Source organism: Muscardinus avellanarius (genome assembly GCF_963383645.1).
Source record: "Muscardinus avellanarius genome assembly, chromosome: 16".
NCBI classification, from domain to species: Eukaryota; Metazoa; Chordata; class Mammalia; order Rodentia; family Gliridae; genus Muscardinus; species Muscardinus avellanarius.
Genome location: NC_137802.1, coordinates 1256989 through 1284136, shown reverse-complemented (window position 1 = coordinate 1284136; position 27148 = coordinate 1256989). Strand labels below are relative to the sequence as shown.

Below are 27148 nucleotides of genomic sequence, written 5' to 3'. Positions count from 1 at the left end.
CTGTTTCAAAATAAAAAGAACTTAAAAAATAGAGCTGGGTGTGTAGCCCGTAGGCAGAATGCCCCTGGTTTCAATCCCCGGTATCTCCCCCCACAAAAAGAAAAAAGAAAAGAAAGGAAAAGAAGAAAAGAGCTTCTTGTAGAGGAAACAGAAATGTGCAAAAATTTCTAAGCAGAAACATCCGTCTCATTCATTCATTCATTCTGAATATATTTACTCGAAGCCAAATACTATGGAAGCGCTACCCAGGCCTTATTGTTCCCATGGAAAGCATTTATAATTTTAATCGCAATTGCCATATTCGGACAAATTCCAATTAGGATAAACTCGCAACATCTCATTACCCACCTAAACTGCAGCTTCGGGCTGTCACCGGCCCCACTCGTGACGTAAATCCTCCCGCCTTCTATCCCACGCGCCCAGCCAATCGCAGCGCCGAGCTCTCCGTCTGACATTTGTCACCCCCAATCATAGGCTCCCTCCTGCCAACCAATGACCGGCCGCCGGATACAAGCCCCGCCCCCGCCGCGGGAATATTAGTGCGGGGAGCGTCGGGACGAATGGAAGCCGCGGCTCTCGCGAGGATCTTCCCGGCGCTCCCCGCTTCCCGAGGCGGGCGGTCACGTGACGCGCTCTCGCCCAATCGGCGCGCGGGCTGCGGGGGTCGCCGCGGTTCCCGCCAAATACGAGCGCGGCGGCCGCGGCAGCAGCGGCGCGGGCGGGAGGCCGAGCAGCAGCGGCCGCCGGAGCGGAGCCCGCGCCTCCGCCGCCTGAGAGGAGCTCGAGGCGCCGCGGCAGCCATGCTGGAGGAGCCGGAGTGCGGGGCGCCGGGCGCCCGGGGAGAGGCCGCAGGTCGGGCGGGCGGGCGGGCGGGCCTGCGGGATGGGAAGGGGCGGCGCGGCCTGGCGGGCCGAGGCGGCGGTCGCGGGTGGCGGCGGCCCGGCCCGGGCCCGCGGCGCCTCCCTCGCGAGCCTCCTGTCCCCGGGGCGCCCCCGCCGCCTCATTGTGGCCGCACCGCAGCTATCTCGACTTTCCTGGCGCTTGTGGGTCAGCCGGCCACTCCAGGGCCCGCGGCAGTTGACCGGTGGACGGGTCCAGGAAGGGAAACTGAGGCCCAGGGATGCGATAGGGCGAGCTTTGCAGGATAGCGGATGCTTTTGTGCCCCCCCCCCCGAGCAAGATGGACTTTGCAGGAGGTGGGGAAACTGAGGCCGGAAGTCACATGGGCCCGGGTCGGGGGGAGACCACAGCGGCCGCCGCTGCGGGCCAGGGCCAGCCCAGGTAAGAGGGTGGGGTGCGGGGTGGCCAGGGGGCTGGGGCTTCCCGGTGTGCACCGCGGCGTTCTCCCCCCTGCCCCTCGCGAGGGGTCTCTCCCCTCCCCAGACTTGGTGATGAGGAACCCAGGAGGTCCAGCCTGCCCGGGCTTCCCTGCACGACTCCATATTGTACCCTGCACTTGGTACAGCGCTGGCCGCAATGGCCGCCCCCTGGATGTGTGCCGGTTGGAGGCCTTTAGCGTTCAAAGGGACCTGGCCCTGCCGGGGCCCGTGTTTGGCACAGCAGAGTGCCGAGCGACGGCCCTGGCCTCCACCCCGCCCGTGCCAGTAGCGACCCTTCGTCTGCATTTGTGGCACCCGAAGATGTCTCCCAGAGGTGGCGGCCAAGTACCCCCTTTGGGAGCAGGGTCGCTGTGTGCCGTTTGGGAATCACTGCTCTAAAGGAGACACGGAGTCCATACAGTTAAATTGTGAGGACTGCCAGGGAGCTGTGATCTTTAATCAGGTCAGGATGTCTAATTAGGAAGTGTGAGACCAGCCCCTTCCTGGGACCCTGCTATCATTAAAAAGGAAAGGACATATGAGTATACATGTGTGAGTATACACGGACACACATATATGTACGTACAAATAAATGTAAGTGCATGTAAAATAGTTTTTTGTTGTGCTATATTCCAATGTATAACATTGGAATTTGTGATATATTCGTACATGTACTCATTTTCCAGGCCCTTCCCTCTCCTTGATCCAGGATTTTTTTGTTTTGTTTTGTTTTGTCTACTGGTAACTAGACCCAGGAGCATTCTACCTCAAAGGTATACTCCCAGCCCTTCAATTTTTATTTATTTATTGACTTATTTTTGGTACCCAGATTGAACCCAGGGGCTACACCCCAGCCCTGTTTTTAACCCTTCATTTTGAAACAGTATCTCACTAAGTTGCAGAGGGTCTCACTAAGTAACTGAGGCTGGCCACAAACCTGCCATCCTCCTGTCTCAGTCTCCCAAGTCTGAATTATAGGCCATCATGCCCAGCTGGGTAGAATGTTTTAATGTCAAGTAAATTAGGAGGGATGTGATCTAAGATAAAAGGGCACTTGATGACTAAGCACCTAAGTGTTAGTTGCGTACTACTTTTGAATAATGGGGTTCTTTGGATGGGGTCCCTTTTTTATTACTCAGAACTATGCAGATAAGCCTGTGTGGTTGTCTGATAATAAGTTTGGATGGCATAAAGGTTATATATCCTTCTCTTAATATGGGGATCCATGTTTTTGGTAACTGGAAACTCGTGAACGTTGTCTTTATTCCCTTGAAATGAATAGAAAGAAATTTTTTTTCTTTTGGTGGCACTGGGGATTGAACTAACTGAGCCATGTCCCCAGACCTATTCACTTTTTATTTTATTATTTTATTTATTTATTTATTTACTTATTTATTTTTTGCGGGTCTGGGGATGGAACCCATGGGCCTTTGACCTCCAAGCTAAACCTCCTGCCCAATTTTTTATTCTTTATTTTGAAACCGGGTCTCACTGAGTTGCAGAGGGCCTCACTAAGTAGCTGAGGCTGGCCACAAACTGCAGTCCTCCTGTTTCAGCCTCCCAAATGCTGGGATTACAAGCGTGCGCCACCACTCCCAGCTTCACTTTTTATTTTGAAACAGGGTCTCGCTAAGTTGCAGAGGGCCTCACTAGGTAGCTGAGGCTGGCTGCAAACCTACGATCCTCCTGTCGCAGACTCCTGAATGCTAGGATTACAAACATGCACCACCATGCCCGGCTATTTTTTATTCGGAAAAAGGTCTCACTAAATTGCTTAGGCTGGTCTTGAACCTGTGATCCTCCTTTCTCAGCCTTACGAGTACTAGGATTACAGGCATGTGCCAACATGCACAGGTTTTAAGTATCTTTTCTTATTCTCCAAGTCAAGGTGGAAGTTGACACGGGAGGGCAGTTTCACTCATGGGCAGCTGACTTCTGAGAAAACCCCAGTGTGCTTTTCAGCGTGGCTTTTAAACAGTGTATGTAGGCTCTTCAAAGTAACTAAATTTTCCTTAGCCAGATTGCCTAGCATGTATGATCTTCTAATCTTAACCTATTGGAAGTTTGTTTTTTTTTTTTTTTTTTTTTTTGTGGTACTGGGGTTCCTGGAAGCCCTTCTACCTCCGGTCTACACTCCCAGACCTATTTTATATTTTTGAAATAGGGTCTCTTACGCCAGCGCGGCTGGCTTCTAACCTGCGCGATCCTCCTGTCTCCGCCTCCCACACGCGGGGATGACAAGCGTGCGCCACCACGCCCGGCCTATTGGAAGACATTTATCCAAAGACTTGTTTTTATTTATAGTCAGCTCTATATCAGCTTTGATATGGTTTGATGCTTTTCTTGAGATTTCCTTAGGTAGATGGGTGTGTGTGTGTGTGTGTGTTGCTGGGATTGGATCTAGAGACATTATAGCTCTGAGCCACTTCTCCAGCCCTCTTTTATATATTGTTTTCTTTCTTTTTTTTTCTTAAAGAACTGGGGATAGAACACGGGCATTCTACCTCTGAGTGACACCCCAGCCCTATTTTTTATTCTTTATTTTGAAAGGGTTTCACTGAGTTGCAAAGGGTCTCACTAAGTATCTGAGGCTGTCTGCGAGCCATGATCCTTCCTGTCTCAGCGTCCTGAATGCTGGAATTAAAGCGTGTGCCACCATGCTTGACCTTATTCTTTTTTTTGAAACAGGGTCTCACTGAGTTGCACGGGGCCTCACTAAGTAGCTGAGGCTGTCCATTTACTGAGGCTGGCTGTGAACCTGCAATTCTCCTGTCTCAGCCTCCCAAGTATTAGAATTATAGGCTTTAAAAATTTTTTTTTTTTTGCAGGTCTGGGGATGGAACCCAGGGGCATTTGACCGCTGAGCTACAACCCCAGCCCTATTTTTCTATTTATTTGGAAACAGGGCCTCACTGAGTTGCAGAGGGCCTCACTAAGTAGCTGAGGCTGTCCGCGAACCGTGATCCTCAGATCTCAGCCTCCCGAGTGTTGGGGTGACAAGCGTGGGCTACCACGCCGGGCTGAATTATAGGCTTTTAATACATTCTGTTTGAAGCAAAAATGAGCCTTCCTAAGTATGCAGATCTGGTGGTGCTGATGGTGGGGAGGGTGTTTTGGGGTCGTGTTAGTGAAGGGGGTAAAGTGTTCCTCTCGCGTTGCCGCCTTTACACAAAGTCCACTTGGAGTTCTCAACACTGTTCCTGGCTTCCCGTGTATTCTAGATCCCAAGCTACGTGTGCCACGTACAGAGTGGAACGAAGGGCTGCCGTAGAGCTGCCATTTTGTTTTGGTGGGGGAGCTAGGGCGAGTTGTACAAAGGAACGCAAAACAAGGTTTGATGTGGCGCCAGGCAGAACATTGCGGCCTATAAACATGGTGGGCCAAATACTTCTCTGCGTGCTGGGGCTGACCTGTTCCCCCAGGATGTTTGGTAGTAGCCCTAGCCTCGCTCCTCAGAGCCCTCCCCCATCGCGACTGCTGCAAAGCTCTCCGGGCATTGGCAGGCCTGCCCTGCGGCCGGGGCGGGATCACCTTGTCCACAGCGGCTCTGGGTATGTGTTTGCTGGCTTAATTTCCAGCACTTGGTAAACTCATCTTTTGACTTTTTGTTCACAGCCATGGATTGCAAAGACAGACCAGCCTTTCCAGTTAAGAAGTTAATACAAGGTAACTGGTGCGGTTAGGGTCCGACTTTACCCTCAGGGTCTCCTGTCACATGATGCAGGGGCATCTGGGGCTGGAGGGGACAGTTGCTCCCTCTACAGGTCAGGCTCCCTTAAGCCAAGTGTGTGGGGCCAGAGGATTTAAGGTGCCAGGTCTTTTTTTCTTATCTTGGAATACTTACAAGCTTCAACTGTAACTATTTCATTTGTGTTTCTTGTGTACATTTTAGCCCAAAGGTAACATTATATTTGATTTTTGTGGTTTTCTTTTTCTGGTACTAGAGATGGAACCTAAGGGTAAGAATACCTCTTAGCTATACCCCCAGTCTTTTTAATTTATTTACTTACTTATTTTTTGTTTGTTTTTTGCAGTACTGGGGAGGGAACCCAGGAGCATATTACCTCCAAGCCACACCCCCAGCCCTATTTTTATTCTTTATTTTGAAACAGGGTCTGGCTGAGTTGCAGAGGGCCTCACTAAGGAGCCGACGCTGTCCGCGATCCTCCTGTCGGCCTCCTGAATGCTGGGATTCCAAGCGTGTGCCACTGTGCCCGGCTATTTTATTTTGAAACAGGGTCTCACTGAGTTTATGAGAGTCTCGCTGCTTGATGACGCTGTCCTCTAACCTGCCATCCTCCTGTCTCAGCCACGATGTACTGCTCTTTTACACTGAAACAGGGTCTCACTGAGTTGCTCGGGGTGGCTTTGAGCCTGCAGTCCTCTGGTCTTCGTTTTCCAAGTGCTTGGATCACACGCATGCACCACCATACCAGGCGATCATACGATATTCTTGGTCTTTTGGGGGCGGTACTAGGGACTGAAAGCAGGGATGCTGTACCTCAGAACAACATCCTCCGCCCTTTATTTATTTATTTACTGATTTGTTTTTGCGGTATTGGGGGTGGAACCCAGGGGCATTCTACCTCCGAGCTATACCCCCAGCCCTATTTTTAATTAATTATTTATTTATTTTGTGGTACTGGGGGTGGACCCCGGAGGCTTTCTACCTCCGGGCTATACTCCAGACCTATTTTCTATTTTATTTGGAAACAGGGTCTTACCAAGCTGCTGAGAGCCTCACTAAGTAGCTGAGGCTGGCTTCGAACCTGTGTGATCCTCCTGTCTCAGCCTCCCAAGCTCTGGGATTACAAGCATGCGCCACCATGCCTGGCTAATTCTTTATTTTGAAACAGGGTCTCACTGAATTGCAAAGGGCCTCACTAAATAGCTGAGGCTGGCTGCAAACCGCGATCCTCTTGTCTCAAGCCTCCCAAATGCTGGGATTAGAAGCGTGCGCCACCATGCCCAGCTTATATTTCTTTATTTTTGCAGTACTGGGGATTGAACCCAGGGGCATTTTACCTCCAAACTATACCCCCAGCCTATTTTATTTTTTATTAAACAGGGTCTTTATTTTTTATGAAACAGGGTCTTGCTAAGTTGCTGAGGCTAGCTTTGAACCTGTGATCCTCCTGTCTCGGCCTCCCAGGTGCTGTACTAGGATTGCAGGCGTGCCCCACCACGCCTGGCTGTCACATTTTTAAGCTGCCTGGGTTACGACCACATCCTATGACATCCCCTGCGGAAGCCAGGAGTGTATTTTTTTCCGTATGGTACCTTGCCCACATGCCAAAGCTCAAGAATTTGGATCTTTTCTCAGCAGGGATGCTCAGCCTATAGTGGGAACCCGAGAAGCCAGTTTTGTACCGTGGCGTCCTCTTGGGAACAGTAGCTATCCAAAAGTCACGGTATCTGCCGTAGAATTTCTCTGCCTCCACACGACTGAGGTTTAGTTGTTCTGTTTTTATCCTGGGGGGCTGCCTGCGTGCAGGGGATTTGGCCACAGCCCTCGCCTCTTCCCACTGGACATCAGCGGCCTCCTCCTAGCCCTGACGACTGGAAGCACCCCGAGACATTGCAGAAGTCCCCGGGGCAGATGCCCCAGCTGAAAACAAGATAAATGTCCCACACCCTCTTGTGTGAGACAGGGAGAGCACTCGCCCTTCGTAAAGAACTGAGGCAAACTGGATGTGGGGCGCACGTTCGTCACCCCAGCACTCGGGAGGCCGAGACGGGAGGATCATGGTTCCAGGACAGCCTCAGCTCCCTAGTGAGCCCTGTGCAACTCAGTGAGACCCGGTTTCAAAATAAAGAAGAAAAAATAGGGCTGGGGTGGAGCTCAGAGGTAGAGCTGCCCTGGCCTCCATCCCCAGTTCTGGAAAAAGTACGATAAAATAGGGGTGGGGGTGTGGCTCCGAGGTAGGACATCCCTGGGTTCGATTTCCAGTAACAACAAAAAACATTGAAATTGGTTTCCAGGTTTTTTTGGTGTGTGTGCTATTGGGGCTTGAGCTCAGAGGCGTTCTACCTTGGAGCTGCACCCAGCCCTATTTTATAAACGGTCTCACTGGGTTGATGAGCATCTCACTGCTTGCGAAGCCTATCCTTGATTCTGATCTTTCTGTCTCTGCCTCCAAGTACTGGGCTTAATAAGCCGCTTGATTTTTAATTAGTATGTTGAAAAGTATATAGCCGGGCGTGGTGGCGCACGCTTGTAATCCGTGCGCTTGGGAGGCTGAGACAGGAGGATCGCGCAGGTTCAAAGCCAGCCTTAGCTACTTAGTGAGGCTCTCAGCAACTTAGTGAGACCCTGTTTCCAAGTTTAAAAAATAGATAGATCTGGGACTATAGCCTGGAGGTAGAAAAGCCCCTGGGTTCCACCCCCAGCGCCACCAAAGAAAGAAAGAAAAGTACCACCAAAGAAAGGATGAAAAGATACCTCCTGCGCCCTCTGGCACCAGTGTGGAGCCCAGGTTCTGGCGCATACTGAACACACCTGTCGCCGCGCGGCATCCCCAGCCCCAAGAGCCACCTTTTACTGTTCTTTCTGTGGTGCTGGGCGGGAATGCAACCCAGGGCCTTATTAATGACGTCTGCCGCGCAACCTCCGCTCCCGAGAGCCCGCTTTAAGCTTTCGTCTCCCCTCACGCACCCTGAGTATTACAGTCGCTTGCCATTCTGCACCTCCTGAAGGCACCCTTCTCTCCCTGCATTCCAGCCCGTCTGCCGTTCAAGCGCCTGGCTCTCGTTCCTAAGGAGAAGGCAGAGGACGCGGCCGATGACCTGAGGGACTCTGGGGGCGCTGCTGTGGAAGGGAACATCCCTGAGCTAGAGGCCTCTCTCGACAACTTGGAGAACAACTGTCCAGTGGATTCCGACCTAGACTTCGCACCAAAACTCGTCAACGGGAGGGGGCCCTTAGACAACTTCCTTATCAGTAATAGAACCAAAGCCAGTCTTGCCCCGGCCGTGGTCATCATTGATTTGACGGAGGACTCTAACGACCAGCCAGATGGTACTGCGGACCACAGTACACGAAATCCTGAAGCCCCCCACCCCGGGGAGGCTGGCAGTGGGATCGGGGAAGTCCGAGGGCAGCAGGGGCTGCTGAAAACCAGCTGTGGTGAGGAGCGGGCCCCTCCCGGAGAGGCCCTTTTGGACATTCCTTGCGAAGCGGAGGAGGAGCCTGCTGGCCCCGGGGCAGCGGCGGGGAGCAGTTCTCAGGACGGCTCCTTGACGGGGGATCCCAGAGGCTGCCCCAAGGAGCAGGACGGCTGGAGTGAAGCAGGGGGCATCCTGTTCAAAGAGAAGGTGCCCGTGGTGGTCTTGCAGGATATCCTGGCGGCAAGTGCCCCGAGAGCTGGCTCTCCCGCCAGGCCTCTGGACAGGAGCCTGACCTCGGAGAGCGAGACGCCGGAGTCCTGTCCCGAAGGAGACTCTGTCCTCAGCCACTCTCCCCTGAGCTCCTCCTCACACAGCAGCTCGCCCGAGGGGCAGCCCGCGTGCCCCACACCGCCGGAGGGTGCCAGCCCCTCCCCTACCTCCACGCCGGTCCGCAGAGTGAGTATTGCCCTGGGCGCTGGGCTGCCGCGGCCGGCCGCGGGGCCACGTGCTCGGCCTTCTGACCTACAGGTGCGCTTTCTGCCGTGAGCGCGCCACGCTTGGGCTGCGCCTTGTGGTGGGCTTCACTGGGGTCCGGGTGCCTGGCTGGCTGCTTCGGTAGCCTTCGGTGTTCAGCCCTAACGAGCGGTGGGTCGGCCATTCTGGCCGGCCATGTGACCAGCTCTGGCTTCAGCCCCGAGCCTCGCCTTCCCGCGGCCCTGCCCCGTCCAGGGTGGGTGTGCCGCGGCAGTGGTAGAGCCGCAGCGAGACAGACAGGAAGGTAAAGCGGGACTTTGCGCAGAGTCTGCTCTTGGCAGCGCGGGCCACGCTTTGTGTGTGTGCAGCTAGAGGTGGACTGGGGCGTTCTCCCTTAGCTACGCCGCTGCCTCTATTTTATTTTTGTCTTGAAACAAAGTCTCACGGGGTGAAGAGTCTCACAGTTTCATGAGGCTGTCCTTGAACCACGGCCCTGTCTCAGGCTCCCAAGAACAGGGGTTGCAGGTGTGCGCCACCGCGCCCGGCTTAGGTCCGTCTGTACATACAGAGCTGTGTCCACAGCCCAGACATGTCTAGAACCAGTGAACACGTGCACCAGGCGTAATTGAGGGAATCCTGCCCTGAGGGTCCTAGGCCTTGTCCCGAACATCTGCTGGGCTCCAGAATGCCCTGCAGGCGGTGCTAACGTTTTTAGGTGTCTGCCTCACATGGGGAAGGCTTTGCACTGCCTGCCACCCTGGAGCCAGCCGTGCCAGGAGACATGGCGGGCCTGCCTCTCGGGGGGAGGAGGCCCCAGATGCCAGGGACATTGCAGGTGGGAGGGGGATCCTGTGGCCACTGGGGGCCTGAAAGGTCAGCTTGGAACACAGCCCACGTGCACCTTGAGTTCTGTGGCTGTGCATGTGTGTGTGTGTGGGTGTGACAGTGGGTCCCAGGGCTGAATCTCTTTGAGTCAGTTTGCAGGTTTCTAGTTAAGTGCCTAATTCTTTTTTTCTTTTTTCTTTTTCTTTTTTCGTACTGGGGATGGAACCCAAGGCACGGCATTCTACCTCTGAGCAACATCCCCAGCCCTATCTTTTATTGAAACGGTCTCACTGAGTTGCAGAGGCCTCACTAAGTAGCTGAGGCTGCCCGCGAACTGAGATCCTCCTGTCTCGGCCTCCCAGATGCTGGGATGATGAGCGTGCGCCCCCGCGCCCGGCGAGCTGCCTGATTCTCTTGTGTTCCTTCCTAGGGATTGAATCCAGTGATGTTCCACCTCTGAGCTACTCCCCCAGCCCTGGTTTACTTTTCATTTTGAAAAAGGGCCTCACCAAGTTGCTGGGGCTGTTCTTGAACCTGCGATCCTCCTGTCTCAGGCACCCAGATTCTAGGATTCTAGCAGTATGGCAGCTTGCCTGGCTTGGCACCTCACTTTGAACACCCCCACTGCTTGAGCCACCCTTCGGACAAAGCTTTTGTTTTGCACTCACCCACCAGCACACACACTCCCGTCTTGGTAGGTGAGAACAGGCTGTCCAGTCTTGGCTCTGTGGAGTCTGTCGATCCTTGGGTTTGTACTGTGGGCAGTGTGTTAAGGGTCCTGGGTGCTCTTTGGTCCTTTTCTGTGCTTTGTGTGTGTGTGTGTGTGTGCGCGCGCGCATATGTATGTGTGCATATGTGTGCATGTTTCAATAAAAGAAAATAGTAGCTTATTGAGAGTGCAGGTTCTGCTGTCCCCTCCCAGGAGCTCTGGGGGTGTTTAAAAAGGTCCTGCAGAGCCAGGCATGGTGGCGCGCGCTTGTAATCCCAGTACTTGTGAGGCTGCAACAGATGGGATTGTAGGTTTGAACCGCTCAGCAAATTTGTAAGACCTTGTTTCCATATTTAAAAAAGGCCGGGCTTCGTGGCGCACGCTTGTAATCCCATGTTTGGGAGGCAGAGACAGGAGGATCGCGCAGGAGACCCTGTTTCCAAATAAAAATGTAAAAATAGGTCTGGGAGTGTAGCCCGGAGGTAGAAGGGCTTCCAGGAACCCCAGTACCACCAAAAAAAAAAAAGTACTGGTATTTCAGGGATCTAGAGGCTCTCACTTTAAGAAAGGATGATTTAAGCCAGGCAGGTGGCACAGGCTTGTGATCCCTGTACTTGGGAGGCTGAGACAGGAGGATCACAGGTTTGAAATCAGCCTGGCTACTTAGTGAGGCCCTCTGCAACTCAGTGATACTCTGTTTCAAAATAAAGAATAAAAACTAGGGCTGGAGGTGTAGCTTGAAGGTAGAATGCCCCTGGGTTCCATCCCCAGCACTGCAAATAAATAAATAAATAAATAAATAAATAAATAAATAAATAAATATAAAATGAACGCCTGTTTTAGAAAATCCCAGGTTTTTTCTGATTGCTAAAGAGTCCTTTTTTGGTGGTACTGGGGATGGAAGCCCTTCTACCTCCGGGCTACACTCCCAGACCTATTTTATATTTATTTGGAAACAGGGTCTCCTAAGCCAGCAAGGCCGGCCGCGAACCTACACGATCTCCTGTCCCCGCCTCCCAAGCGCAGGGATGACGAGCGTGGCCGCTGCGCCCGCAGCGTCAAGCTTTCTGCCGTGTGCGGCTCTGATTCAGCCGGTGCTCGTGGGGGTGCCAGATGTGCAGGCTGTGGGCAGCGGCTCGGCGCGGTGGACTCCGCCACGGTTACCCTGGGTTTGCCTCCCGCCCAGGTATCTGAGTGCAGGGCCCACACCAGAGCCAAACTTGCAAATCCGAAACATTTTATTTCTGGGTCTCTTGAACATGTTGAGGCCTTTCCTTGGCATCATTCCCCAAACAATACAAGGAAACAAAGATGTATGTGTCACGTTGTATGAAGTCATCTAGGGAGGCTGAAAGCTACAGAAGACCAGAGGCTTTGCACAGAGCACCTGGCTTGGCCTTTTTAATTTTTTTGCGGTACTGAGGATGGAACCCAGGGACATTCTACCCCTGAGCTACACCCCCCAAACCTTGTTTTCTTTTTAATTGTTTATTTGAAAAGAGGGTCTCCCTAAGTTGTGGAGGGCCTCACTATATAGCTGAAGCTGTTGGTGAACCCAGATCCTCCTGTCTCCACCTCCCAAATGCTGGGATGACAAGTGTGTGTCACCATGCCCGGCTCTTTTTACTATCTTGAAGCAGAGTCTCCAGTTTCCAGAGGCCTCACTAAGACAGGCCCTGAATGTGCCGTTCTCCTGCCTTCCCTCCCGAGCACCGGAGTCACAAGCGTGCGCCACCACGTCTGCCTTGTTTTTATTTTGGAACAGTCTTGCTAGATTGCTCAGATTCCCACTAAGTTGCTGAGACTGACTTCCTGGGATCCTCCTCTCTCTGCCTCCCAAGTACTGGGATTACAGGCGTGTGCCCAACTTCCTTATCTTTTATTGTGAAGTTTGTCACACTATGTGGCTGAGAGTGTTGCTAAATTGCTGAGGCCGGCCTTATGCCTGCTTTTCTCCTGTCTCACCCTCCCAAGTACTGGGATTACAGGCACATGTCACCAGGCCTCCTTTATTTTTATTTTTTAATTAATGTGTGTGTGTGTGTGTGTGTGTGTGTGTGTGTGTGTGTGTGTGTGTGGTGCTGGGGATGGAACCCAAGGGCATTCTACCTCCAAGCCCCACTCCAGCCCTATTTTTTAGTCTCTATTTTGAAACAGGGTCTCACTGTGTTTCCAGGGCCTCACTATGTAGCTGATGCTCCTGTCTCAGCCTTTCAGGCACTGGGATTCCAGTTTGAAACAAGGTTGCACTAGGTTACTGAGGGTCCTACCTGCAGTTTGCCATCTCCTGTTGATGGGTCCCCCTGGGGTTTTCTCTCCCCCTTTGCAGGTCTCTTGCTGGTAAGGTTCTCCCTGCAGCTGGGCCCTCTCCTCGCAGCCTCCTGTGGGCACAGCTCAGAGGCAGAACACACTTGGGGTCAAACCCCAGTTCTACAGGAAGAGAGAGGAAGGGGAGGGAATGGGCGGGCCCTCATGGAGACTGGTGCCAGCCACAGGGAATTGGCTTGTCCAGGAATTTAATGTCCAGAGGCGGTGAGCTGCGCTTGCCCACCCCGTGCTGGCTGCCTTGACTTTTGAGTTTGCGCCTCCTCCTGGGGTCCTGGGTCTGGCCTCCGGTGGACGGTCTCTGTGTCGTGAGCTCAGGTGTGCCAGAATCGCGTGTGGTTTGACAGCAGCCTTCGTACACTCCCTACTTCAAGAATATAGTATTTTACCAGACCACGAAGGTGTGCGTGCACGTTAATGGAGCAGCAGGTGTGCAGGCCTAAGGGTGGCGGTCACTCGGTCCTTGGGGACCACAGCCACCGCCGTGTTCCCAGGCTGAGAGCAGAGGCCACGCGGAGGACCGACGCCTCTCCTCAGCATCGCCGGGCGGCCCAGCCTGGCACCACTGTTGCCATGAGCCACAGACCCAGCCTGGCCCCTGGCTCAGGCTCCTGGCGACAGCAAGGGTCGCCTTGCCTGCATCCTGCCCTTCTTTATTTTTTAAAAATATTTATTTATTTATTTTGCGGTACTGGAGATGGAACCCAGGGGCTTTCTACCTCTGGGTGACACCCCCAGGCCTAATTTTTACTCTTTACTTTAGAACAGGGTCTCACTGAGTAACCTCATTAAACAGCTGAGGCCGGCTTCGAGCCTGCGCGATCCTCTGGGCTCAGCCTCCCAAGTGCGGGGATGACAAGCGTGCCCACCACGCCCAGCTCCTGCCCTTCTTTAAACCAAAGGCTGTGCCCTGAAAAGCTTGGCGGGCCCGAGAGGGAAGCTTCCTTTTGGGGTGTATGAACCCCAAAGTCTGGTTCCCTCGGAGGACTTTGCACGGGGAAGGCAACACGGCAACGTGCGACGTAGGGCCGTGTGCGCGCGCATGCGCTCGACACTGGGGGTAGAGCCTGGCCATCCCGCGTCTGAGGAACACCCCCGGGCCGCCTTGCGTCCTCGGTCTCCGCCTCCCAAGTACTGGGGTTGCGACTGTGCGCCACCACACCCAGCCTGTCTGGTGCTTTCGAGGGACGTGGCCTCCTTTTTCGATGCGGCTTCGGCCTCCTTTTTGCTGCCTCTACAAGGCTGAGAGGGACCCTGCGCGTCGTGTCTTCAGGGGCTGGCCTCGCACCCATCGCTCTGCCCTGCACAGTGACGCTCAGGCCCCGGGAGCAGGACTCGGGACAGTGACCCGAGCTGATCATACTGGCCCCTGGACCTTGGCCAATTGGGCAGTCCCCTGCAGCCTGGGCCTGGCAGGCAGTGGGAGGGATGGCTGCGCTCTAGACTGGAGTGTGTCCGGGCCAGATGATGTCCATCCGGCAAGCTGACACTCGTCGGCGTTCACTGTGCCCTCCAAGAAGCTTAGTGGGGCGGCCAGCGCCGGGCACACTTTTGACCCCAGTGTTTGGGAGCCTCAGGCCCCAGAATCACAGGTTCGAGGCCAGCCTAAGCAACATCGTGAGGCTCTCCACAACCTGGTAAGACCTTGTTTCAAAATTAAAAGGGCTGGGGGTGTAGCTTGGAGGAACCATGTCCCTGGGTTCAAGCCTTAGTACCCAAAATAAAAGCCTAGTTGGACTGGGGAGTGGCTCAGTGTTTGAGCTCTTCCTGGCTCGCTGGAGGCTCCCAAGAGGGAGGAGAGCAGAGCCGCGTTAGTGGAGGCCCCGGGGACGGGCGCGTGGGTGTCTTGTGCAGGCGACACCGCGCCAGTTTCAGACATTGTCTTAAAAACCTGCGTGCGATTCCCCGTGTCGGCTCTTCCTGGAGCTCCAGGCTCGCTTGGCGCCCTGCTGCCCCCGGCTTTTCTTTTGTTTTGGGCCTAGTTTTTCTTGGCCCAGCCCCACTTCACTCACTGTTTTATCCACTCCCTCAGCCCCTCACTGACACGTGTGTGTGTGCGTCCATGGACCTGCGGCCCCACAGGCATCGTGGTTCCATTGGCGGTTCTTCTACAACTGGGAGAGGTGGTAGTGTTTCTTGTTGGTGTGTGTACGTGTGTGTGCACACATACAGTACTAGACATTTATCTCAGGAATTCTGAGCTCTACTCATAGCCCTATTTTATTTACTTATTTACTTATTTTTTGTGGTACTGGGGATGGAACCCAGGGTTATTTTACTTCCAAGGTATACCCTCAACTTTATTTTTATTTGGAAAAAGGGTCTTGCTAAGTTGTTCAGGCTGGCCTCAAATCTGCACCCCAATCCTCTGGTCTCAGCCTCCCAAATAGTGGGATTTGGTACATTCCAGTGTACAGGGCCGCGGCTCTTAGCAGCGGGCAGCCCTATGGGATTAGGTACGTTCCAGTGTACAGGGCCGCGGCTCTTAGCAGCGGGCAGCCCTAGTTCCTCTTTTTCTTTTCCCACAGATTTATCATAGAGTCACTGGGGAAATAAGTGTGAAACGCTCCATATTTAAAAAGAAGTGTGCCAGGCACACTGGCACATGCTTGTAATCCCAGTACTTGGGAGGCTGAGCGGGAAGATCGCAGGTTCAAAACTATGGCCTCAGCTACCTAGGGAGACCCTCTTTTTTTTTTTATAGTGGTACTGGGGTGGCACCCAGAGGCTTTCTACCTCCGGGCTATACTCCCAGACCTATTTTCTATTTTTTTGGAAACAGGGTCTCACTAAGTTGCAGAGAGCCTCACTCAGTAGCTGAGGCTGGCTTTGAACCTGTGCGATCCTCCTGTCTCAGCCTCCCAAGCGTGGGAATTACAAGTGTGTGCCACCACACCCGGCTGGGAGACCCTCTTTTCAAATAAACAAAATAGGGCTGGGGTGTAGCTTGGAAGTCGAACACCCCTGGTTCCATCCCCAATACCATGAGTTAACATGAGCCGGGTGTGATAGTGCACACTTGTCGGAACCAGTACCTGAGAGGCTCAGACAGGAGGATCAAGGTTTGAGGACAGCCTCAGCTACTTAGGCCCTCTACAATTTAGCGAGATCCTATTTCAAAATAAAGAATAAAACATAGGGTTGGGGTGTAGGTCAGAAGTAGAATGCCCCCGGGTTTCATCCCCAGTACCCCCCCCCCACAAAAGCATGGGGGGCTGTGGGTGAGTGTTAGAGCGCTTACCGAGCATGCGCAGGGTCCCGGGCTCCATCCCTAGCACTGCACACAAAAAAGTGTTTGTCATTTCAGTTAAGCAAGAAATTCGTCAAAGGGTCTACGGAGAAGAACAAAACAAGACTGCAAAAAGTAAGCCGCTCCCCGGGGTGGGCCGGGCCCAGGCCCTTCCCACCTTCCCAGCCCCTGTGCCTGGCCCCGTTGGCCATATCTGGACCTGCGGCCAGGGAGTGCATTGTGTCGTTTGCAGTTTTACCAAATTCTGAGGTTTTACACGTAGCCTTTTCGAAGCCTTTGGTGGCAGCAGTCGTATTCTACAGTCTCAGTAGTGGGCCATCCCCTGGCTAAAAATTGCCCTTCAAAGAGCCGAGGCTGGCACGAACCCGTGCGATCCTCCTGTCTCGGCCTCCCAGGCGCGGGATGACACGCGTGCCCACCGCGCCGGCTTGCCCACATTTTAAAGATGGCACTTTTAAGTGGGCTTTCTCTTAAGTCTGCCCAGGTGTCGTTTCTCTAGAGAGGGAAGGTGTGGTGGGTTGCCGTGGCTGCCCTGTGCGGGCTTTGGCCAGCCGCCTGCTTCCTCCCAGCTGGGACGCGGGCGGGCTCAGCGGCCGCGCTCTGCTTATAGGATAAAGACCAGTTAAAGGAGGAGAAGGAGAAGCTGCGAGAGGAGGCCCGGCGGGCCAGGGAGGAGGCCAGGAAGAAGAAGGAGGAGGAGAAGGAGCTGAAGGAGAGGGAGAGGCGGGAGAGGCGGGAGAAGGAGGAGAAGGAGAAGGCGGAGAAGGCGCGGCTCAAGGAGGAGAAGCGCAAGGAGCGGCAGGAGGCCCTGGAGTGAGTACTGCGGCCGGGGCGGGCGGCCCCTCGCGGCCCCGCGCAGCGCGGTCCCGCTCCCCGTCACTGGTACTGTCCTCGGCTTTTCCGTCAGTACCTGTGTGGCCTGGTTGCAGGCCCCAGGTAACTCAGCGTGTAGGACTGACCAGGCCACACCGTGGCTGAAACACTTTGCTGTCTGGTCTCCCAGGGCCAAGCTGGAGGAGAAGAGGAAGAAGGAGGAGGAGAAACGGTTACGAGAAGAAGAGAAGGTAAACGCGCACGGGGCGAGGCGGGAGGGCGCAGAGACGTGCTCTATTCATTTATTCGTTTTATCGATGGATTGATTTTGCGGGTCGAGATGAGACCAGAGGCATTCAAACTCTTAGCTACACACCAGCTCTATTTTTTATCCTTCATTTTGAAACAGGGTCTCACTGATTTGCGAAGGGCCTCACCAAGCAGCTGAGGCCGTCTGCAAACTGATCCTCGGGTCTCAGCCTCCCGAGTGCTGGGATGACAAGTGTGCGCCACCACCCCCGGCTGAGACCTTGTTTTAGAATAAATTTAAAAAAGGGCGAGGGGGATAGCTCAGAAGTAGAATGCCCCTGGGCTCTATCCCTAGCAACACACACACACACACACACACACACACACACACACACACACACACAGCACTCTCCTTCCCGCCTCTGGCCTGTGGTCCTGGAGGCACGTGTGCAAAGTGGCGCTTCCCCTGCCTGGGCCTGCCGGAGCCGCTCCGGCACAGCACCTGTCAGAGCCTCTCAGCACCTCCCACCACCTCGGGCGTGGCCGGCGCCGGCGTGGAAGTGCCGGTCAGTCCTGGCTGCACAGCTCCAGCCCGCTCCTCCACCGTGTTTTCCTTTCGTCCTCTCTCTCGTCACAGCGCATTAAGGCAGAGAAGGCTGAAATCACGAGGTTCTTTCAGAAACCAAAGACGCCCCAAGCCCCCAAGGTGAGCAGCGGCTTCTTTCCTTTGCTTCCAGTGCTCTGAGGCTTTTCTGTTGTAAACAGTGGGTCTGAGGGCTGTGGGTGGAGGTGCACGCCTGCAACCCCAGCACTGAGGCTGAGATAGAAGGCGCGCGGATTCGAGGCCAGGCCTCGCAGCTTGGCCAGGCTGCCCACAGGTTAGCAAGATGCTCTTTCAAATGACCAAGTCGGCCGGGCTCAGCCGTGCGCGCCTGCGATCCCAGTACTTGGGGCGCTTGGAGACCGGAGGGTCGCAGCTTCAGAGTCAGCCTCAGCAACTTCCTAGGCTCTCGGCAATGTGGTCCGACCCTGTTTCAAAATAAAATAAAAATGGGCTGGGGCTGCAGCCCAGAGGTCGGATGCCCCCGGGGTTGAACCGAGGACCAGAAGTTAAATAGACCGACAGGGCGCCTTCTGACCACAAGCCTGCCTCGTACCGCAGGTGAGGTCTGGAGCTCCTGTTTCTGATTTGCTTTGTCTCAGGAAGGCGAGAGAAGCAGCTTGTTTGGTAAAAGCGGAGCTGGCAGACGCTGCGTGCACGGTGGTGCGTGTGAGGGGCTTGCTGATGGGCTGCGCATTGCCAGCCCTGCCTGCCCTCTGCCTCTCCCTGGGCCAGCAGCGGCCTCCCCTCTGTCCCACACCATCCTCGTGGCTGCTGGCCGCGGCTCCATGGGCAGAACTTGCTCTCGGGCGAGACCGAGAGACTAACTCTGTTCCTGGGAGAGGGAGCGCCGCGGCCCCTCCTCTGCCTCCGTTTCCTGTCTCGCCGCCCCTCCACCGCTCTGTCCATCCGTCTGTCCGTCAGACCCATGGAGGCTAATTTATATATGGCAAACTGGCTCTTTCCAGGATGGAGGTAGTTTCCGTACTAGATGAGCACGTAGCCACCCCCACTGCCAGGCCCTGGAGGCCTCTGTCGGCTGAGCAGCCCCCCTGGGCCGCCAGCCTGCCGACGCCGGAGGTTCTGCCTCAGCAGGTGTCAGGGCCCAGCAGTGCGCCGCGTGGCTCCACCTGGCCACGGCCGCCCTGTGCTGTGCCCGCTGCCGCTCAGCGTCCTTCGTGCCTCTGTGTTCCAGACCCTGGCTGGCTCCTGTGGCAAGTTTGCCCCCTTTGAAATTAAAGAGCACATGGTCCTCGCCCCTCGGTGCCGGGCGGCCTTGGACCAAGACCTCTGCGACCGCCTGGACCGGCTCCTCCAGCAGCAGAGTGGAGACTGCTCCTTCCTGGACGACCTGAAAGGCCGCCGGCCCCTCCGCTGTGGGCCCACCAGGGTCTGCAGCCGGGACGCGGACCTTTCCAACAGGTGAGCGCCGCAGGACACTGGGCGGGCCGGGCCCTCTTGCCTGCCCTGCCTGCCTCCCACTCCCCCCGGGGCAGGGCGGGCAGCCGGGGCTGGGCAGCACCTGAGCGCGGTCTGGCCCGTCAGTGACGTGCTCATCGTGGAGGGCAGCGAGGTAGATGGCGTTCCAGAAAGGAGGAAGTTTGGCCGCATGAAGCTCCTGCAGTTCTGCGAGAACCACCGGCCGGCGTACTGGGGGACGTGGAGCAAGACGACCACGGTCATCCGCCCGCGGGGGCCCTGGGCCCAGGACAAGGTGGGTCGCCGCCCTCACCGCCTGGCGCCTGCCTGCCCGGCTCCCGCCGCTGCTGAGCTGTGCGCCCGTGTCTCCGCTGCAGAAGCTGCTGGACTACGAGGTGGACAGCGACGAGGAGTGGGAGGAGGAGGAGCCCGGGGAGTCCCTGTCGCACAGTGAGGGGGTGAGTCCTGGGCCGCGCACACCTGGCCTGTGAGCTGCGGAGCCCAGGCCTTGGGTGTGCAGAGCGCCGCCACGCCACCACCACCCCCCTCCCCACCCCCACCCCCCCGCTACACACCACCCTGGAGCCCTGGACCCGGATCTCCAGCTTCCCCGGGGCAGGACAGCGCGCCTGTCACCAGCCCCAAGCAGGCGTTCACAGTGGCCACGGTGCCGGGCACACTCTGACAAGCCCAGTATGTGGGAGGCTAACACAGGAAGATGGCAGGTTCATGACCAGCCTCAGCAACTTATCGAGGCCATTTCAAAATAAAAAGGGCTGGGAGTGTAGCTCAGAGGTAGACTGTCCACACGCACATGCACACACGCACACGTAGATGTTCACGGAATTGTGCTTTTGTGTGGTATTGAGGATGGACTCCAGGCTTCTTGTGTTAGGTGAGCTCACTCCACCACATCCCAGGCCTCTTAAATCTGCGTTTTTAATAGGATAGCACCTGAGGCATTAGCTTCCGGCCTCCCAAGTGCTGGGGTTACGAAGCTCCGCCCAGGTGCCCCGTGTGAAGTCTGTTCTGCCGCCTCGGGATGCACTGACCGGGTTTTGTTTTCTTTTGAGGATGATGATGACGAGGCGGGTGAGGATGAAGACGAGGACGACGGCTTCTTCGTGCCCCATGGGTACCTGTCTGAGGACGAAGGCGGGACGGAGGTGAGGCAGGGTTCGGCTGAGGCTCCTCGTAGCCCTGGCTGATGGTGAAGCTGGCTTGTCCAGGAGGGTGGCAGATGAGTAGAGAAAGTCCAGGTGCGGGGCCCGGACTCTCTCAGGTCTGCGGGACTGGTGAGCAGCAGAACCCACGGCTCGAGTGTTCAGTTAGACAGCGTGTCAGTTGACAGCTGAAACTGCCCCCGGGAGGGAACGTGGGACTCTCCTGCTCTCCAGAGGCCCCGGGGCCCCCAGCCTCCACCTTGTCCAGTCTCGGTCTCTGGGGGACCGAGCGCCGGTTCTCCTAGAAGGCCGCGCCCCTGCATCTACCAGCGAGGCCTCGTGGTGCGGGCATGTCTGCTGGCCCCTCGGCTGATGTCTGCTTTTCCGCGAAGGAGTGTGCCGACCCGGAGAAGCACAAGGTGCGCCAGAAGCTGAAGGCCCAGGAGTGGGACGAGTTCTTGGCCAAGGGGAAGCGGCTCCACGTGCTGCAGCCCCTGAAGATCGGCTGCGTGTGGGCGGGCAGCGGCGGGGACGGCGCGGACCTGAAGGTGCTGCGGCAGTTTGCAGCCTGCCTCCTGGAGACGGCGCCCTCCGAGGAGGAGCCGCCGCCCAAGGCCTCCCGGAGGGAGGAGAGGGACCAGCAGAGTGAGTGGGCACCGGCTGCCCGGCAGTCAGCCGGCCCGTCCTGGGCGGTTTCTTTTTGCGTTGCTTTTGTTCGGGCAATGGGGATTGGACCCGGGGGCTTTCTACCTCTGAGCTGCGCCCCAGCCCGAAGTCGCGAGTCCGACCGAGCCTGCCGTGCTCACCGGTGCAGGGATGACGCGGGCTCCGCCGGGCCCGGCTTGCTGGTTTTCCTTGACTCTGGTGCTGGGGCGGAGCTCAGGTCCCAGTGCTGAACGTGCTCCGTGCTGAGTGACCCCGGCCTGGCCTTGCTGGTCGGGCACCTGGGCCGGCGTGCAGGCGGGAGGCCGTGGTGTGCCACGGCCGGCCCACACCGTGTCCCTGTCCCGCAGTCCTGGCCCAGCTGCTCCCGCTGCTGCACGGCAACGTGAATGGCAGCAAGGTGATCATCCGCGAGTTCCAGGAGCACTGCCGCCGGGGCCTGCTCCGCGGGGATGCCAGCCCGCCCAGCCCCGCCGCCGAGGACGCCGCCGTGCCCTCCAAGGCCAGGCTCAAGCGCATCATCTCCGAGAACTCGGTGTACGAGAAGCGGCCTGACTTCAGGATGTGCTGGTACGTCCACCCGCAGGTGCTCAAGAGCTTCGACTGCGAGCAGCTGCCGGTGCCCTGCCAGTGGAGCTACGTCACCATGGTGCCCGCGGCCCCCAGGGAGGACGGGGCCGGTGCCCCTGCCCCGGGCCCCGGCCAGGGCGCGCCCCTGGCCCTGAAGAGGAAGTCGGCAGGCAGCATGTGCATCACGCAGTTCATGAAGAAGCGCAGGCACGACGGCCAGGTGAGGGCGTCGCGAGGGCGGGCCACCGCGGGGCGGGCCCTGGGGCGGTAGCTGCGTCTCCAGAGCCCTTTGAGGTCCCCAGGAAGCCTGAGTGGAGAGCAGAGCCACGCTCCCCGGCACTGCACCCGCCCTGCTCGCCACCAGCGGGCGCGCCGAGAACCCAGCTCGGCTGACAGCGCGCACTTGTGATCCCACGACTTGGGAGGCTGAGACAGGATCACAGGTTTGCAGCCGGCCTCAGCAAATAGCGAGGCTCTCACCAACCTGGAGAGACCCTGTTTAAAAATAAGGAGAACTGCATAGGTTTGAAGCCAAGCTCAGCTACTTACTAAGGCTCTCAGCAACTCAGACCCCGTTTCCAAATAAAGAATAAAAAATAGCTGGGCGTGGTGGCGCACGCTTGTAATTCCCACGCTTGAGAGGCTGAGACAGGAGGATCACACAGGTTCGAAGCCAGCCTCAGCTACTTAGTGAGGCTCTCAGCAACTTAGTAAGACCCTATTTCCAATTAAATATAAAATAGGTCTGGGAGTATAGCCTGGAGGTAGAAAGCCCCTGGGTTCCACCCCCAGTACTACCAAAAAAAAATAAAAAAATAAAAAATAGAGCTGGAGGTGTAGCTCAGAGGTAGAGTGCCCTGGGTTCCATCCCCAGTACCACACACAAATAATAATAATAATAAATAAATATAGGGCTGGGAGTGTAGCTTGGAGGTAGAATGCCCCTGGGTTCAAGCCCAGTGTCAGAGGAAAAACCCAACTTTTTTGTGGTATTGGGGATTATATCCAGGGACGTTGTACCTTTACTTTCTTTTTGGGAGCAGGGTGTGGCTAGATTGCTGAGAGCCTCACAAGCTGCTGAGGCTGGCTTTGAACCTGCGATCCTCCTGTCTCAGCCTCCCAAGTACTGGGACTCTAAGCACGCATCACTACTCCCGGCTTAAAGGAGTTTAAAAGCTGGGCTTAGCTCACACGTGTATTCTCAGTACTTAGGAGCCTGCTATCAGAGGATTGCAGGCTTGAATCCAGCCTCAGCAATTTAGCAAGACCCCATTTCAAAATAAAATAGAGCCAGGCGTGGTGGCGCACGCTTGTCATCCCAGCATTTGGGACTCTGAGACAGGAGGACCACTGTTCACAGACACCTCACCTACTTAGGCCTGCTGCAACTCAGACCGTGTTTCACAATAAAGACTAAAAAACAGGGCTGGGGTGTGGCTCAGAGGTACAGTGCCCTGGGTTCCACCTCCAGCACCGCAAATAAACAAGTGAATGATAAATAAAGCAGAGCTGGGAAGTAGAATGTCCCCGGGCTCCGTCTCCGGAGGGAGAAAGAGCTGTGCGCGGTGGTGTGTGCGTCTCCAGCTGTCGCGGCGGGGCTGAGGCTCGCCCCAGCAAGAGGCGGCCGGCCGGCCTCGCAGATGTCCTCTCTGTGTTCCTGGCCCGCGTGCTCCCTGCACGGTGGGACCCAGTGTCCCTGAATGCTCGCCTCAGCAGGCCAGAGCCTGGTTCAGGCCCCGAGGCCCCGAGGCGGAAGGGCGAGATCCTCCAGGAAGTCAGGGGTCTCAGGACTTTGTGCAGCGGGAGGGCTGGCCCTCTGCTTAGCGGCCCCACCGCCCTGGTTCCGGGGGCGTCGGCTCTTGGGGCCTTAGCATTGAAGTGGGGAGTTGGAAGTGGCCCAGTTACACCACACCAGACGCTCAGGCCCTCCATGGCAGAAGCCCGCAGCGGAGCCCTGAGGACTCGATGAGCTGCCCCGCATTCAACCAGCCTGCCGTAGCCCAGGACACCGGATTCAAACTCACCGCTGCCTCTAGTGCTTTGTTTTGTGGTACTGGGGTTCCTGGCAGCCCTTCTTCCTCCGGGCTACACTCCCAGACCTATTTTTATATTTTTATTTGGAAACAGGGTCTCTTAAGCCAGCACAGCTGACTTTGAACCTGCGCGATCCTCCTGTCTCCCCTCCCAAGCGCGGGGATTACAAGCATGCGCCACCACGCCCGGCTTACATTCCTTCTTTTGAAATAGGGTCCCACTAAGTTGCAGAGGGCTTAAGTAGCTGAGGCTGGCCGTGAACCGCAATCCTCCTGGCTCAGCCTCCCAGGTAACTGGGATTACACGTGTGCGCCACCATGCCCGGTTTGCAACCAGGTGTTTGTGGAAGAGGACATCTCTTGAGGGTCTTGTGGGAGTTCCGGGAGCCTCCTGCAGGGCGTCCCTCATTTAGAACTGCTCCTGCCGCTGCGGGGTTCTTTTCCTCTTGGGAAAAGCAAACGATGATGGTTAAAGAATCCCAGCCAGGCCTGGGGGCACACACATGTGACCCCAGTGCGTGGGAGGCTGAGACACCAGCCTCAGCAACTCAGACCCTGCTTCAAAATTTAAAAAATAGGGTTGTGGGTGGAGCTTGGAGGTAGAATGCCCCTGGGCTCCATCCCCAGTACTGCAAAAAAAAAAGAAAAGAAATAAAGGAAGAAAGAAAAAAGAAAAGAAAAAGAAGAATTCCTTAGGAGCCAGCTGACAACAGAAATTCTTCTTCAATGGAAGTGGTGGTGTACGCCTGTAACCCTGGTACTGGGGAGGTCAAGACGGGAGGACTGTGGGCTCGAGGATTGAAGACTGGGCTCGAGGATTGAGGATTGAAGACTGTGGGCTCGAGGATTGAAGACTGGGCTCAAGGATTGAGGACTGTGGGGTTGAGGATTGAGGACTGTGGGCTCGAGGATTGAGGAGTGCGGGCTCAAGGATTGAGGATTGAGGACTGCGGGCTTGAGGATTGAGGAATGAGGACTGTGGGCTCAAGGACAGATAGATGCCCCTGGGTTCTGTCCTCACTGACACATGCGCGCAAGGAAGACGAAGGCCTTTGGCAGTTGGCAGCCGCTCCTGGTGGGGCCTCCCACTGGGCCCTCCCACCCTGTGCCCACAGTTGTCAGAGCGGGTGTAGCAGATGGAAAGCCCGCGGCCCAGGAAGCTCTGCCCAAGCGCAGCTGCGGGCTGGTATCTTCAGTGGTTGGCGCTCGCCTGGCCTGTGCGGCCCTGGGCCCTCTCCCCAGGACTGCTAACAAGCTGCAGGAGACCCTGTTACTAAATAAGCAAGGGCAGGGGCTCACTCGGGCAGAGCCCCTGAGTTCAATCCCCAGGACCCCCCAAACCCCAACAGATTCAGCGGAATGGGTGCTTGTCAATTTCTCTTTTGAACCAATACAGAAACCTGGAATTACTTCTTAAATGCACTTTATAATGAGGTAGACAACAGAAGTGTTCAGAAATCTGAATACTGGGGGTTGAACCCGGGGCATTTACCTCCAAGCTACACCCCTGCCCGTTTCATTTATTGGGAGTGGTCTCCCCAGGCTGAGGGGAGCTTCGCCGAGTTGCTGGCACAGGCCCCGGGCCTGGTCCTCCTGTCACCACCTCCCCAGTCCTGGGGTTACAGGCGAGGTGGCTCCAGCCCTGGGGCTGGGGAGCCGGTTCCACACCAAGGCTCTCGGGAGCCGGGCGGGGAGGTGGTTCCGGGGCTCCCCTTCCCCGTTGACTGTGCCCCTTGTCTGTCCAGGTCGGGGTGGGGGACATGGACGGCTTCCAGGCAGACACAGAGGAGGAGGAGGAAGAGGACGGTGACTGTATGCTGGTGGACATCACGGGTGAGCAGGGTTTCAGAGCTGCGGGGGAGGGAGTGCCTGGTCCCGCTCTGCAGTAGTGGAGACTGAGCCGAGGTGAGGAAGCGGAGACCCTCTGGGGGAGGGAGGGAGGACGGCCAGCCTCAGCGAGGGCACGGCTTTGGGCCATCCTGGGCCCCAGGCACTGGCAGTTAGAGAAGGGTCCTGCCACACGGCCGACGACCCCCCCCTCTCGCCCTGCAGAGGCCCAGGACCCGTGTGGAGCCGCTGGCGCTGCGGGCGCAGTGGGGATGGACGCCGGTGAGAGCCGCCTGCCAGCCGGCCCGCTCAGCGCCTTCTGAGCCCCGCGCAGGGGGCAGGCGGCGTGTGGGCAGGCCAGGGCGCCTCCGCGCGGACCAGATACTTGAACGTACTGCAGACTCCTGTGTAAAGAGCACTTTGTCCTGCTTCGCAGGCCTCCTGGAGGTCTGGAAAGTTCTAGATAGGATTCTTGGTTAGTTCTTGACGTTTGTAAAAATTCCCCCAAAAGCTGCATAATAATCCGCCCTTTAATAAAGCATTACTGAGGTGATGTCACGCAGAGCGCCTGCGGCTGGAGAGCAGGTGCTGGGACTGGACGCTTGTAAATGAATTGAGGACCTGGGCCGTGAGGCTTGGGCATCCACACTGTGGACATGTATAAACTTACCCTCTGTCCCTGAGCCGTCTGTCTGTTCTGTCAGTACCCTGTCATGACTGCCCTGGTAAGGCGTGGGGCCCAGCTTGAGTGACTGGCCCTGGGGGGCTGTGAGGACACCCAGGGGAGGGCCCCGGGTGTGTGCAAGGCCTTGTCCCTGGGACTGGGCTGCAAGGCTGCACGGGGCCGGAGCTCAGACCATCCTCTCAGGCCATCACCGCCCCTGAGGCCGGCTGGCTGTGGGCAGGGTGGCGTGGGCGCAAGCCCTGCTGGGAGGCAGGAGCCCTGCAGCTCAAGTGAGTCCAGCCAGGTGGGTGGGAGGACCCACCCCATCGCCCGCACTGGGCCCACCTGGCACCGCTCGAGGCATGCTTAGGAGGCGAGGACCATCCTGTCGGGCAGGCTCGTATAGACCAGCCCAGCCCCACAGAAAGAGGCATGGCTGCCGGTGCTGCCCCTCAGCTGGTTGGGGACGGGGCACCAACCTTCAACATCAGCCCTGTGTCCCTGTGCCTACTGTAAGGAGCATGGCGCGCAGGGGCCGCCTCGCAGCTGTGGAGGCCAAAGGCTGAGCCGGCCTTCGTCGGAGGCCCCCGGAAGACCTGCACCCCACTTTCAGAGCCAACAGCAAGCACAGTGCCGCCCGTCTCTGGCCAAGACCACCCGTGGGCCTCCCTGCGAGCTGGCTTCCGCATCGCCGGGGTCTCCGTGGATTGCAGGGCCTCCTGCACACTCCCCCAACCTCGGCTACGCAGAGCGCTCCCGAGGCCTGGGGGTCACAGGCGCGTGGCCGCAAGTCCAAGGGCAGCTTGAGGGAGGCGACCGACCAGGACTCCAGGAGTCTGGCCTCGGGGGCTGGCGGTGCTGGGCAGCGCTGCAGCAGAGGCCCATTAACCACCAGGACGCCTCATTCAAACACCCTATTTATTCAGATCATAATTTAGAACGTACAGACCTACGTGCTACCAGGCCAGCGCCTCCCCTCCTGCCCTCGGCACCAGCCTCAGCACTAAATGGGCCCCTCCATCCACAGCACCTGGGACCTAGCCCCAGCGGCAGACCACACCTGCCCCGGGGTCTCCTAGACAGCGGGCAGAGGACGCAGACTGCACTGCACTGCACTGCACCCCAAGGCGGGCGCAG

The 27148-nt window shown here is 56.7% G+C and overlaps 1 protein-coding gene across 1 annotated transcript; it reads left to right on the top strand.

Annotated features, from left to right (window-relative positions):
• Positions 1-560: 560 nt before the first annotated feature.
• CHAF1A (chromatin assembly factor 1 subunit A) lies at positions 561-25670 on the top strand (the record flags this gene model as incomplete). Its single annotated transcript, XM_080713043.1, has 15 exons — positions 561-852; positions 4935-4985; positions 8041-8882; positions 16067-16123; positions 16620-16822; positions 17013-17073; positions 17709-17777; positions 18868-19094; positions 19218-19386; positions 19469-19549; positions 20165-20257; positions 20647-20899; positions 21268-21707; positions 25266-25353; positions 25573-25670. 15 exons carry the CDS (start codon positions 561-563, stop codon positions 25668-25670), a joined length of 3024 nt encoding a protein of 1007 aa, XP_080569169.1.
• Positions 25671-27148: the final 1478 nt, after the last annotated feature.